The following is a 15,461-nucleotide window of genomic DNA, read 5'->3' on the forward strand; positions in this document are numbered from 1 at the left end:
AATCACCTTGGGTCGCTTCGAGAAAAATGTTCTTCGTGTGATCTACGGTCCCATATGCATCGAAGGGGAGTGGAGGACAAGATGGAACGACGAACTGTACGGGCTTTACAGCGACATAGACTTAGCCAGAAGAGTAAAAGTCCAACGACTAAGATGGCTGGGTCACGTAGAGCGCATGGAAACCAATGATCCGGCCCAGAAAGTCTTCCAATCCGCACCCACAAGACAGCACAGTAGAGGAAGACCGCGGATCAGGTGGCGCGCACAAGTGGAAGGTGACCTCACCCAACTTGGAGCGCGAAACTGGAGACATCTAGCTAGGGACCGAGCTAGATGGAGAAGTTTGTTGGGTGAAGCCCTAGTTGACACAGAACTGTAGCGCCACCTTAAGTAAGTAAGTAAGTTTTCCAAAACATAACATTTCCTGTCAAAAATATCAACAACCAAAATAATTGTCTTCAACTTAAAAAAATACATTATAGTTTCCAAACAGTTTCTAAAACGTGTCTCCTTTTTTTAAACTGTGTTATTGCTTTTATTGTCTCATATAAAAAAATATTTTCATTTAACAATAACTTTTTGTTTGTAACAATTTAGTATTTCTTTCTGTTTCTTTTATAATATTAACATTTTTGTTATTTTATAATTGAGTGTTACTCGTATTTTATTGCGAGTAAAAATATACATATTCATATACCTATGTATAAAAATAAAAATTAAACAATACTAAATAATAAAAATAGTAAAACAATAAAATATTATATAATATATAATAAAAAAAATCAAATGCATCTTGTTAGGCATTTCAAGACACGTGCGGCATTTATTATAGCATCTTACGTGAGCGTTAGGTAGTTATTTAATATTTTAATTATTATTATTATTAACTTACTTAACTATTACTTTGGATTTGTTTTTTTTTATTCTTTCTTTTGTTGTAGTTGTTTTTCGGATAAAATTTTTAATTTTTTCTTCAAAAATATAAATTATTCTATCTAAAAATCCCTTTTTATGTTTTGTGGTTAATAGGAATGTTTTTCATTAGATTTATATTTTATTTATTATTACTAAAATGTCGATTTGAGCTTTTTTTATACGACAATTATTTATTTATTATATTTTTCCCAAAACTTAACTATTTATTACTAAAAACATTATTATTTAATTGCTAAATCGCCTTTGGATATTCTCACGTTATAATAATTTTAATAACTAGATTTAACTAACTTTTGTTTTAATGTTGTGTTGTCTTTGTGACAAAGTGGCACTTGGCTTTGAATTTATTGAATAAATTTTTACAAAATAATAATATTAAAACTCGTATACCTAGGTTTAGAATTGTTTTTAAAATAATAAGTTTTATATCTTGATTAGATAAATGATTAGAATAATGTACATTTTTTTGTTTTGTTGTTCTCTTTTTAACAAATTTAAAACAAAATAAAAACAAAAACAAATTTATATTATCTATGTCTTCACAAAACAAAAATAGGAAGACCGTTAGAAAATAATATAATATTATTTATTGTTGTTCATGATATTGTTTCAATTGCTTCAGAGGTCAGGTTAATTGATGTGTCGTTGTGATGTTCGATTTCAAATCCTCCTTCTACTTCGTCTTCATCTTCTTCATCTTCGTCGTTAGGTTTTTGGTGTGAGATCGTTGCATGACCAACGCAAATTGGAAACAATATCGATAAATTCTAGTTAGTCAATAGTTCTTCATCGTCGTCAACTGAGCTAGTCCATCTCTTTGTCAAGGTTAGAACAATACCGATAATGTTCATAATAGCTCCAACTGCTATGAGGAAGAATCCAAAGTACAGGCCGTAGCTTTTAAGATTGATTCCAAGCTAAAAGTAGAATTAAATGTAAAATTATTATAATATTAGAAATGGGTGAAAGATCTTATTTAGGTTTGTGCAAGTAGAATATTGATAACTTTGGCCTGAAATATTCTTGGAGTCTTTATAAATATATATGTATATGCGTTTTTTTTTCTATTTCTTGGTTCAGAAAGTTTTTCCAGGTAAATGGGTTTAAAACTCATCCGAGCTATTCCAGAGAAAGAGATGCACTATCATGTGATTTTCTTAACATAGTCCTGGAGCAGATAGGCGCAAGAGTGGTTCTAACCTAGCTATGTGTTCGACATCGACATTATCGGCCGCTTTAAGGCGAGCTGCTCTGGTAGTATTCACAGCTATAGAAGAACAGCCGAAACGAGTTGGTCTAGAAGTGAATGAGGACAAACAAAGCCTCATCTGTTTACTGCCTAGGACAAGACGTCACTGTAAGTAGCAGTAATCCGGCGAAGAATTACCCTAGCGAACTGCTTCTTCATTAGTTTGGTCAAACAAATGAATTCAAAACCAATACATTACATACAATCGATAAGTTATACAAAACTTAAGTTTTGTGCAAAACACGTTGGCTACAATGGCTCGAACACATCAAGCGACAACAAAGCTCCAGCAAAAAAAATCTTTGAATCCCAGCTCCCAGGTTCGGCGAAACCAACATCACCGACTGGATGGAGCTTGAGATCGAAAATCAAGTAGGCAAAGTAGTAAATCAGTTCTAATATTAATAGATGGTTAAAATCACGTTATTAGTTTTTTGGATTATCCAGGTGTTTTTCAACAAAAATTCTAATTAAATTTCCAATTAGCATCGGTGGTTCAGTGGTAGAATGCTCGCCTGCCACGCGGGCGGCCCGGGTTCGATTCCCGGCCGATGCAATTTACTTTTTAATATTTTTGTTACCAAAATGTTTAATATATAAATAATCTTATGTACAAAAAAAGCAATTAAGCAACTTCGTCAGTCGCAATAACCTTTTAGTCGATGTTCAATCAGGTTTTCGTTCGCACCATAGCTGTATAACGGCACTAACTAAAATAATTGAAGACATAAGGACTGAACTCGATATTGATAATGTAACTTTTTTAGTCCTATTAGACTTTTCAAAAGCATTTGACATGGTGAATCACTCGGTACTTCTGAATAAACTGCTATTAAACTACTTTCTTCCTTTTTGAATGATAATCTCTTAAATGGAAATCTCTTAATCTTAAATGGAAATCTCTCCGATTTTCTTCCGGTTCAACAAGGAGTTCCTCAAGAATCAATCTTATCCCCCCTTCTATTCTCATTATATGTGAATGAAATCGGTTTCATTATTTTTATGCCGATGACATTCAAATTTACAAAAGCTGTCCTTTGGGTTTAATTGACGACTGCGCTTTCACCCTGAACCAAGAACTAGAAAAGATATCCTACTGGGCGTTGAGTACCCAATGGGTTGGTACTCAACGCAAACAAATACAAATGCCTGGCTATATCAAGAAAAGAATTAGACCCATTATAATTCGTAAATTCCAGTAAAAATCTAGGAGTAATCTTCAATAAAACATTGACCTGGAATGACCACATCAACCAATTAGTAGGTAAAACTTATGGAACGCTTAAGCAAACATAATTAAACATAGCATTCAATAGTATCATTCGATACATCTTTGGCTTAAGAAGGTACGACCATATTTCACATTTACAAGAGATTCTGCTTAGTATGCCTTTTAATGACTTTATGAAGCTTCGAACATTGATACTGTTTTTTAAAAATCTTGAAAACACGCCAACCAGCTTATCTGTTTGAAAAAATCAGAATGTCAACATCGAATAGATAGACATCGGTAATTTTACCACGCTTTTCGTGTCAGACCTCAGAAAGGCTGCATATCGCCTCTGGAACTCACTTCCAACTCATTTGCGGGATATAAATTAAATTAAAATCTTCTTTTCGAACCAAAGCAACTTACTTAATAAACTAACTCAAAAAAATCGAGGGTTTTCCAATAAGAAACTTAATTTTGAATATCCTGCTATTTGGGCATTAGTCATTATTTGACATTTGACAAGTTAAAACTATAAAAACTACGAAATTACTAAAAACCGAAAGAACATTTTCAAGCCACATTTTGCAAAACTAAACCACTTTTGGATCGTCGCTGAAAACCTTTCATTTTATAAAAAATGAAAGGTGACAATTACACAAATTTTTCACAATTGTTTGACAAATCTGTGTTTTATAAATTATTAACAGGGCAACCAAATGTATTTTAAAAACACAATGAGCGTGTACCACAAACTGAGCGCTCAGTGAGTGCTCAATGTCAGATTGACGGAGGCAGAATCGTTTTGTGGGACAAGAATCTCCGTACAAACATAAGCTGTCAAAAACATATGTTGTCAATTGTAGTTTTTGACGTGAATTTATTATTTTTTTCTATTGTTCTTAAACTATTAAAATAGATAACAAACAAGAACAAGTTTTGCGTGAAATTTTAAGTAGTTCATCAGATAAAATAAGTTCTCAATGCATCTATATTTTCGGCTGTATCGATCAAAGATATTGCACCCCGTCGACATCAACAATTTGCTCAACTTTGTCACTCATGTCAATTAAGTTACTCGTATATAGAATGCCTAAATTTTATTTCTTTTCACCATACAAAATAATCTAAATTACGCGCCACACCAATCAAATGACAACATAACAGCTGTTTTAGGTGAGCAAGCAAATTGAGAAATGAATTTTTTGTCTCAGAAATCTCCGCAAAAAATCAGTGCTCACTGCTCAGCTGAGATTTTTTGTCTCACTTAAAAAATAGTTGCTCGAAGCGCTCAGTTGATGGTACACGCCTAATCAGAGAGAAAAAAACTAAACGAGAGAACCAACTTCGACGGTTGCTCTCTTTTTGCCTACAAGCTGCGATTTGCACATAAACTTGCATATGTATTAACTCCATATAAAAAAAATGTGGGGAACGAATACTTATGCAAGAAGATGTGCATACTCCCCACATTAAAAAAAATGGCGTCCACCTTCGAAAAATGGCGGATGCCATGCTGTTCAGAGGTGTTCAAAGAAAATTCAAAATTGTGGATGAACAATTTTTTGGTATTCTCATTGTGTTACTTTGGGAGTAATATCATTCGAATATGAAGTGAAATAAATTACTCTTGTTAGGTGCCAGAACAATGAAGATATAGCAACATTTGTAAATTACGCATTTAGAGAAATATTAGTTAGTTATTTGAAGCCAGTTTTAATTATTAAGTAAGTAAAATAAATTAGGTGGTGCAACGGTGCAATGAGAATTAGGACCTAGAAACATAGAACTCTGAAAGCACTACAACTATTATTTGTTTTATTATTAGCTGCGTTTATGCGTTTAATTTTCGCTCAGACCGTTGAAAATGCAAAAAAAACTCAGATTTAGTTCAATTTTCAGAGTTCATCGACTTAATTTTGGCTGCGAGAGTTGCTGGAACATTGAGAACGACAGTTAAAGAATGTAAACATGGATCATTAAAATAAAACAACGCAGAAACATTGAAAACATTTTTATAAACTCATCTCTTTTTTACATTCCTATTGTATTTGTGTGTACTCGTTGTTTATTTTCTTTATGTTACCGACATTTCCAAAATGCTGAAAAAATGCTGGATATTTTATATTAATATTCCCGGTAAACTGTAGACCTTTATTATTTCCACCTATTATAATTAATTCGATGTTAAATAATTCAATGCCGTATATTGTAGATAAAACAACAGTTAAGTTATTAGTTAAGGTATTACTATTGAAATAAACATAACATACATTTATAAAAAACATGTACTTGTTCATAACAAATAAAGTCTAGTCTAAAAAACCTTAACCTTGTTATACACTCTTTCTGAACACATCTTTTCTGGTTTTGGTTGTTAATGCCATCTATCTGTAACTCAAAGAAAGAGAAAAGAAAAACAAATTCACCACAATCTTCCGTTTTAACGTTTACCGTAATTCATTGACAAACGAAAATTGTTTGCTAGAATTAATTTGTGAAAACCAGAGAGAGAAAGAAATATCAAATGTCTCGATTCTCTCTGCTCTTCGAGGTGAAAACATGTATACACCGATACGAATTCAACACGCTATAAAAAATGAGAGTAAGAGGTTCCAAAGGGACGGAGACGAGGACATTTGGCTCTCTCATTTAGTTTTTTCTCTCTGGCCTAATGGCTGCGTTCAATCTCAGACAGATAGGGTATCTGGATACCTTTTTGTTAGTGTCTTAAGCCTAGTACATACTTCCTCGTGAAGTGAACTTTCGCCAGTGGAGAAAGTGAACTTTTGACATTGCTCACTGGTACACACTTGTGAGTACACGTTGTGAACATGAACAAACCAAATGTCAAAGCTTCACCAACAGTTCCCGTACATTTTGCACGTGAATTGCCCGTGAACGAAAACTCTCCACTTTGTTCTCCACTCAGCTTCACGAGCAAGTTCACGGGTGAACCAAAAACTGAAATTTGTATGGGTTCACGAGATGGTTCACAAGTATGTACTAGGCTTTACGTGTTAAATAACAGCTGATTAAAAACAACTGAGATGCCAAAAAAGGAATCTAAGAATTTTTTGGTTATGTAGGTATCTGACAAAACAGCTGATTCAACACATGGTTTAATTTCAAGAAACCTGAAAGTTGATTTCAGCTTTTTGTATTTGTTAATAAACAAAAAGATACAAAATGTAAAAAATAAAAAAAGAGATACAAAATGTTAGTTGAAGTTGTATTTGAGGATGTTTTGTACATAATAGAAGATGAGGAAGCCTCCGAATTTTAGAAGGTAATTATGATCTATTTTTTACACTTCAAAATTGACTTATTTTGTTCTCGTTTTGTAGATGACCAATTTGCTAGGTCTTACTTTCAGTCTAGTGTCCAGCATTCTGAAGTTGAAGAACCTCATCCTGTTTCAGAGGTAGAACAAAATATAGGTAAATATATATTAATCTTGTGGAAATAAATAAATCTACATAACTTTTTTGTTTGTATGTATAAAAGCATACAGAGGCGGACAGCTTGTGGATCTACAAGCAAATAAGGTAACTGAAAGGAAAGGTACGTTATTCTTTTAGATGATTCAAAACCCCAAAGAAGAACCAGTCTATTCTCTTCTCTCTTCTTGGAGGAGTGCAGAAAAAGGAAGGACCTGCTCCAAAGTTCTTGAAGAACACGGGTCAATTTTTGATGAGAAGGAATTAGAAATAAAATTAAAAAATATAAAAAAGCGCTATAACATTTTGTGGACAGCTGAAAGTTGTTTTTATTTTTTGACAGCTATCCAACTCGTTCAACAAGATATCAAAAAATCAACCTGCCGAAACGATGGGAAAGTTAATGTAACTTAATTGTTTCATTACGAAAATTACAGTGACCGAAAAAGCCGACGGAAAACTATACTACCACTAATCACATTTGTCATTTTAGGTCTTTTGACGGTCAACACTTGATCGTAACTAAGTGGAAATTGTCCATTTAATACTGGACAATATATAAATTGTTTTTCCTTTTCATTTCGAATTTGTCAGAATTCCTGAAAACAATGGAAAAATACTTGACAATTCATTGTCATGACAATTTCTTTACGAGACTAAAAGATGGCAACTGTCGGTATTTTCCTACAAATCTACAAATTTGTCAAATTGTTTATAGAACCGATTTTGAAAATTTTTAAGTTGTGTATGTATTAACAAATTGTCACCCGTCGTATCGCACAAATTTGAACGTCATGGACAAATTTGAGCTATTTCTATTGCTGTTAAGAAGAATCCAAATAGTGTGCGTTGACCAAGAACATCAGAGAATTTAGGAATGATTTAGGTTATTTCTAATATCTCAGAGATTTCCGTATTCCCAGAAATATAGCCAACATTTCGTTTCGTTTACATGATAACGAGTGCGGTAGAGCTGTCAAATCCAAATTGTTTTAGTGTTAGTGCAAAGAGGGTTTCAAATGTGTAAGCAGATTTGATCTTAAATTAACAATAAATTAATTTGTTTTGATTTAAAAACAGAGGAAAATTTTGTTTGACAGATCTAGATCAAGAATAAATCGATTTATTTAACCTATGGAAAACCTCATATTTTTTTTATTTGGGAGGCTGTCAACTTTTGATATTTGTAATTACTATAAGTGCAACGATACACGCTTTAACAATAATTAAAATAGTTAAATTTAAATTTTTCGGTTGCATTTTTGTGTCGCCGCCGCCGCACAGTGGTCCATTTAGTACAACGCTAGCTGGTCAAAAGTAAGATTGCTTTGTCTTTCGATGTCAACAAAAAGACGTTAATCATTAAGCCTGTTACTAAAATAGCAAGGAACGGTAATTTTTTTGTCAATTATTTCCGTACGTTTTGAAATGCAGAGCTTCGTTATGCAATGCATTTAAATTTCCTTCACTCGCGAATTTACCTTTCAAGTGTTAGCAAGCGCTTATAAGTAATTTTATTGAAATAAAAGTTGTAGAGATAGTTGAAGAAAATATGTCAGAATCGAGTACATGTAAGTATTTCAATATTTAGCAAGTTATTCAAAACAAAAATGATTTTTTTCAGTGAAAACTACCATATGTAGTTTGTGAAAAAAAGTAATGTGGAGTTAAATCTCAAAATGTATGTCATTGTAAGATTTGAATATTGCCTTTTAAACAAACCTAAATTAAAGTGCCGCTACATTGCGCAACCTTCTTTTTTCTCTTTTAGAGTGACCTTTGCCTTTCTTACGTGAAGACAGTTGTTCATTTATTTTGAATGACAACCTGTTAAAGAGATCAGTTACCGAAGTAAGAATGTCAATGTCTGACCTTGAAGAAAAGGATCGCATTATAAGTCTTCCATACAGCAAGGCATTTGTAAGCCAACTCTTTACTTAGTAAAAAAAGTCTTCAGAATAATTCTTAAAACCTGAAGAATCAAGAAAGAAAGTGTTCGAGATTCCTTTCTGTCGTATTCCAAGACCATCAACAAGTACATGGTAACACCTGAGAAAGAATTTCAAGAATGTGACAGCATAGCTTAAAAAAGAAAAATTAAAACCCTATTGAAAAAATCAACCGAAGAATTTTGATTTGCTGTGGAATCTAATCTAAACCTCCAGACACCAGTGCTTATTCGTTTGGATTGCAAACCCTTTAAAAACGACTTATGGGAGCTCTTTTACATATATCGTAAAAAATTGAAAATAAAAACTGGCTAGCCATAGGATTTGAAGAAAAATTGGCGGTTAAACAAAAGAATGAACTTTGGCAGGACGCATTAAGAACTTAGCTGGGAATCTTAGTTTATTTTCCAAAACAAGGTAGAGGAAACACCAATGACGGCAACACAGTCCGAAAAATTTTAATAGATTCAGCAAAAACCGCTCAAATAATAGAATTGGATACGGATACGGATGAGGACTAAAAAAGGATACAAACAAATTCCGTTCATACTGTTTGAACACTGCAAAACTTTTTGTATCAAAATATAGCAGTTATTATATGCCCACAAGTGTTCACAAAATTTTGCTGCACGGAACTGATATAATAAACTGCCAATGACTATCGGTGGTCAGCTTTTGGAAGATGTGTAAGAAGCACGTCAAAAGGATTAAAAACATTTTCGAAAAGGTTTTTCCAGAAAAATGTCCTGCATGGTAACCAAACCAATACCTATATTTTGCATTATATGTTAATATCCTCTGATCCAAAAATAGATGAATTTCCCCATCTTCCAATTCGACTTCATAACATACTACCACCTAGAGTAATAGCAATGACTTTTAATTAAATTGTTAACATTTCTTATATAAAAGCTAGTATAAAAATACCAAATCAGAATTAAGTCCAGCTAAATGGGCCACTGTGCGCACTCCGTGAATTACGGTTAGCAATATTTAAACTGGTAGACAAATGTATCCCTGCAATTACTCGCACACAGGAATAGTTGAGAGTTGTAAGTCATTAGGCCCCTGGTTCACTACGGACTGTTGCGCCACCTAATTTATATTATTTAGACAAATGTAAGTTTTCACAACGAGTTGTGTGCATTGAAAAAACTAAGAGTCCAGGAATGATTGTTGAAAATCATTAAAAACTATTGATTTAAACGACGTTAGTTTTCAACAAGAAAAGTTATTTTTTAGAAGATGTGATTTAAAATTTTGTTTGAACCACATGAAAGACAATATCCTAAGGATGAAATTCGTAAACAAATTAGAACTTGAGATTTTAGTTAGTGAGTTGAGATCAAAACTTGCAAATTAAGGTTTTAGGCTGATTTCAGGCGTTTTTTTCTTATTTTTTTTATAGAAGCCCCCACTCACTTTGTTTGGTCAAAAATTGAAAATTTTAATTTTCTGAAAAGTTGACCATTTATATATGTATATACAAATTTACATTCATCATTTTTTAAAATCATTTTTTTGTAAGCTTGGTAAATTTGTCTACGAATGAAAAGTTTACAAATTAATTGCATAGCTTTAAAGCAATTCAAATTTCGAACTTGCTACACAAGTCAATTCTACTAAGCTCTTCGAATACACTAAAAAAGAATAGCATACATCTAAGTATACTGCTTAATGTAATTGCGATTTTTGTTTTACTTATCAACATTAAAGCCAAAACCTCTTTCAGAAAGAGTAATAATTAATACAACAGAATTTCAATGACAAATATTTTCAAATAAATCACTTGTTGATCACGCCATACCCTCATAACTGCGTGTTTCGATGCATTTTTATCGATACGTTGTTCGTTTTCTGTTAAAGTAATGGCTTAAAACGTATTATAACTCTAGCCTTGAACTGTTCACGAAATAGATTAAAATTGTATTACTCAATGAATGCTGGTTAAGTTGCACTTTAAACAATATTGATATGCATTACAACCATTAACATTTGATACTAACAACTATAGAGTAAACCAATATAGAAAAACAAGTTGAAACTATGCTTATCTCTTAGTCATGGTTCAATCAACTTAAATGAATGGTTATAGTTCTTACATGAATTCAAAACAAATACATATTGGGTAAAAAGTAAGATGCATCGGCCGGGAATCGAACCCGGGCCGCCCGCGTGGCAGGCGAGCATTTTTTTTTTTTTTTTTTTTTTCAAATTCATTTTTATTTATTCAATCTTAAACCTATCTTAAAGCTAGACAAAAATTCATAAAACTAGCCTAATTATCCATAACTTACAACTAACTTAATGGTCCCATACGGACACTCTAAGCTAAACTATAACACTTAAAACTAATGCCTTTCGGCCCTAAGATCTATTTTACTTCATTTTAATTTTATTTATTTTGTATTTATTAGAAAATTATGAGAAAAAACTAATATCAAGGTCCTTTTTTATTTTTACTTAAAAAACTACTTAAAATTAGGTCCTTAAATAAAACTTAAAGCTAACTTAAACTACCTATTCTACCTATAAACTACTTAAAACTAGAACAACCACAGCAGCAAATCTAACGTGTTTTGTTTTTATATTTTACTGTCTTTTTTGTATGGTTTTTTTTTTTTCTTTGATTTTTTTTTTTTTTTCTTTGATTTTTTTTGTTTTTAATTTATTTTTTCTTTGTTTTTTTTTTCTTTTTATTTTTTAATTTTTTTGTATTTTTTTTTTTTGTGCCACCATGCTTATTCTACTTAAAACTAAACCCTAAAACTATAAAACAAGTATGTAAGCCGGCCAAGGCTTAAACCCCATCCCGACCTACCCATTATCAAGTGCCGATTGAAGCCACCAAAACTGGTTCTCCTGCTTCACCCTATCAGTTCGGTCCCGTTCGGACACAGCCCTACTGAACCGAAGGAGCTCCGCTCCGCCTTGTGCCATGACGTCCCGACTGTACGGGAGTCGCCTATCCACGGTTCTTCGTCTGACGTGGTAGATTAACGGAACTGCCAATCTATCCTGTATCAGACCGCATCTATCTAAAAAGAGGAATGCCTCTGGGGGAATAAAGCCGCTCAAGCGTGCACTCTCAAAATACTCGTCGTTCGGATAGAACGCCCCGAAAATTAAATTGTTGGTCGAAGACATAGCTCTTGCAATGTGACCTCGAACGAGCAGGCGAGCATTCTACCACTGAACCACCGATGCTTATTGACATTAATATACCGTTAGATAGTCTGTCCAAGGCCATTTTATATCAAAATTGCAAGATCATTCTTGGGGCTAGTTTGTTTAAAGTCTGTGTTTGGGTTCAGAGTTCAATGGCGCTAATCAATCGGAATTAATTGATTTTTATAGATTCGTTTATTGAAAAAATGGCTTATAAGCCAAATTTGAAAATATAACAAGTGGAATTACCATGGGTTAAAGATGACCAATTGTAAACAAACAAGCCTTTGCGGATAAATCAAACGTTTTCAATATCTAATCAAATTCTTTTCGTCTACAAAATTACCCTTAAATTATAATTGACCTACAATATCCAATCACAATAATCCAATCATAACGTGTGATTTTTAATCTGACAATACTTTTTCCGGAGTTATTCTTTTTGACAGCTGTCACTTGATTTATGCTCAGTTTGCAATTCGTTCAAATTAGTTTTATAAAAATAAGGAGATATTGAATTAATGAAGGAAACTTTTGGTGAGCGCGTAGGTTTATGGAAGTTTCTTGCCCAGGCAGATAAGCCTGAGAAAATTGACGCCTTGGAAAAGAATATTGCTGCAAAAATTAATCGAAAATTGAACCTCTCGTCTGGAGATTATTTGACACATTATATGCGGTCCCTTCTAGGGAGGCCCTGAGGCCAAATGGCTGTATTCGCGGTAGTTTTTTTGGTAAAAAGGTCTACTTTTATAACCTGAAATTAAACGTCAAGTCGACTAAGGGGGTTTAAGCAAAGTAAACAGGAAACCTGTTCGTTTAAATTTAATTGGCACATTACTTTTTGGCTGGTTCCAGATGATTTCAACAAATGTTTACCTCGTACTTGTATATGTAAGGCCTAACGACGGAGATGAATAGCGAGCAAATAGTACGAAATCGACAGAAAATAGTTGCTGTGACCTTCTTCATTTTTCCTTGACAAAATAAGGTTCAAACTTAATGAGATAAGTGCTAAGATGCCATTCTAACGTTTCAACTTAGAGCCCTATGAGAACAGACAAAACCCTAATTTTTTACCATAATTTATATTGACTCACCTTCGTCCGATCAGCTAAAGATTCTGTTAGTTCAGCAATTTGTTCAAAGTAGAACATTGGCATAAGTACTTTCGGCACTCCTCTATAAATACTGCAATAGAAAACAAAATACCATATAAGAAAAATTATTCCATAAGCAAAGGACAATTTGTATTTACTCAAATTCATCATCTGGTTGAATTTGTAAATTTATCTGAATACGAGCATGGATCTCCAGAGGAACTCCCATCACTGGCTCAATTGCAAATCTAAATTGATGTTTTTCCTTGATGGGATTAAGTCCAGTCACAGCATCCACATAACTCTGATCACCCAAATAGAAATGCGGGAAGGATGCATAGATTGGTGCATTGTTACGACACTTCCGACAATCGACAACTCCAGTCTTTGGACACACTTCTTCTTTGGGATTACAGAAACACTTCTGAGCAGGATCATTCTCACCACTGTCCAGAGTATCAGCTGTACCAATCCATTCGTAACCATCCAGACCATAAACATTGACTTTCCCACTGGGAGCTAAATTCAAAAATCTACACGTATCAACCGCGTATATGGTCAAATCTTGGTTGATATCTAAGTCTGGAGGAAGCAGATCGCCTGTGCTGCCATTCACTCGACCACATTCGCCAGGATAAAAACCGTTCATTGGTTTTCCATTCCAGTGAGTCAATTGGCCAACATTATGAATATCATCGCCTCCTGTTCCAATCATATAACGACCATCGTATTCCTTGGAATTATTACGATCCACAAGAAAACCAAATTTGGTGTAAGGAATATTTATCGATGATGTATTGAAGAGTTTAAGGAAGTCAATTAGATCATCTTGGAAACCATCGAAAATCCATTCGCCTGCTTTTCGGGTAACAAACAATTCCCCTCCTTCGTGGTTTAGAACGTAATTCATAATTTTCTTTACATATTTATTACGATTACGCATCATATCAGCTACACTCTGGGGAAAAACAAAAATAGAATCCATGAGAAAAACAAAACAAAAACTCATTCATTTTGATAACTTACAGCTGTTATCACATGAGCTACAGTCACCATATCGTCCAGAGTTCCGTTGGACATTTCTGGGATAAAATACCAAGTTTTTCGATTATAGTACGAAACAGTATTGTTATCATGGAAATCCAAGTCCATTTTTAGATCTTTCTCCAAAAACACATATGGCCCCATTTCCACAAAGTTCGGTTTGACATTTGGATTTCTGATTTCCTCGGGATTTGTCCAATTGAAGAGAGTGAATTTGGTGTAGATTGGAATTGGAGTTTCTACCCAATTGTTGAAATTATCTGTTCCTTCTTTAAGCACTAAACTCTAAAATTTAATAATAAAAAAAGAGAAAAGTTAGTTGGTTGAAAATTAAACTATATTTTATCAGTCTTACCGATTGTATCAAATTTGTGGACATATCGGGCCAAACAAGGGCTATAAGAACTCCCAGCAGAAGCAACAGAGTTCCAACCCCAAAGACCCATATTTTTCTCTGGGTCACGCTACAACATTGGCAACACATTTTTGTAGATTTGTTGACCTATTAATTTCGTTGACTAGAATTGTGAATTACTCTTTGTCACTGGAGAGTGGAGATTTTGTTGAATTATGAAAAGCTTAATAGCTTTTCTTTTGGAATGGATGATTACAAGGTTATCACTTTAACTGTGTTAGGTGGTCATCTAGAAAAAAAGAAAAATACACGAAGAGTTAGAAAAGAGGTTTAACAAAAATTGATTTTTGATTTTATTTGGAGAATGTTTAAGTTAAAAATTAGTAACTTCATTTTCTAGCTGATTTTTTTGTTTGAATTAGCCTCGATAGATTTTTCGAGATGCTATCTTAAATAACCGAATTATAAAACCTTTTTGTATTTTCCCAGAAATGCTTAAAATATTCAAACAATGAACATACTCATTTTTTTAAATACTGTGCTGACTAATTTACCAGAACTTGAGTGGTGGTTGATGTAATTAGATAATAATATTCTAACTAAATCAGTGCCCTTGCCGGTGTTATATTTCCGGTTTAAACAACAAAATGTTTACTCATTGATTCGAGGGGGTTAAAGTTTGCAATGTTTATACCGGTGTGCCTTGCATACCCTCATTTGTGCTTGCCGGTGGACTACTGTGTTTTTAATAACCGCCTTGAAATGGGTTAAAAAATATAGAAAAGGAATTGCAAGTTTAAGTTCAGGGGGTTCATTTGTTTAAAGCATAAATCGTCATATCATATTTTAGGTTTCAACTGCGTATATTTAAGAAACCCATTGACGACGGCCGGCGGTGGCGTAAGCCAAAGTTTCACATTTAAAAAAATTAATATGAATGATTTTAATGATGATTGATTCAAGGTTATATCATTTTATGAGAATTTTCAGATAAAAAACTAACAACACTGAAT

At 33.3% G+C, this 15,461-nt stretch overlaps 2 protein-coding genes and 1 non-coding gene across 4 annotated transcripts in view; 2 read left to right on the top strand and 1 right to left on the bottom strand.

Annotated features, from left to right (window-relative positions):
* LOC129951440 (cytochrome c oxidase subunit 7A1, mitochondrial) overlaps window positions 1–15,461 on the top strand; it is a 386,202-nt gene that overhangs the window by 312,780 nt on the left and 57,961 nt on the right. The window lies entirely within an intron of this gene.
* Window positions 1,035–15,461, bottom strand: part of LOC129951435 (protein croquemort) — a 38,464-nt gene continuing 24,037 nt past the window's right edge. For both annotated transcript variants that reach the window (XM_056063575.1, XM_056063576.1), the window contains exons 2-6: window positions 14,449–14,737; window positions 14,076–14,378; window positions 13,208–14,007; window positions 13,050–13,140; window positions 1,035–1,853 (exon numbers count right to left, since the gene is read on the bottom strand). In XM_056063575.1, coding sequence (XP_055919550.1) covers window positions 1,704–1,853; window positions 13,050–13,140; window positions 13,208–14,007; window positions 14,076–14,378; window positions 14,449–14,577 — 1,473 coding nt within the window. In that variant the 5' untranslated portion in view covers window positions 14,578–14,737 and the 3' untranslated portion in view covers window positions 1,035–1,703. The remainder of the gene's footprint in view (window positions 1,854–13,049; window positions 13,141–13,207; window positions 14,008–14,075; window positions 14,379–14,448; window positions 14,738–15,461) is intronic.
* Window positions 2,671–2,741, top strand: Trnag-gcc (transfer RNA glycine (anticodon GCC)). The gene has a single exon. It is a non-coding gene; the product is annotated as a tRNA-Gly (tRNA).

The sequence above is a fragment of the Eupeodes corollae genome, chromosome 3, assembly GCF_945859685.1.
Source record: "Eupeodes corollae chromosome 3, idEupCoro1.1, whole genome shotgun sequence".
Lineage (NCBI taxonomy): Eukaryota > Metazoa > Arthropoda > Insecta > Diptera > Syrphidae > Eupeodes > Eupeodes corollae.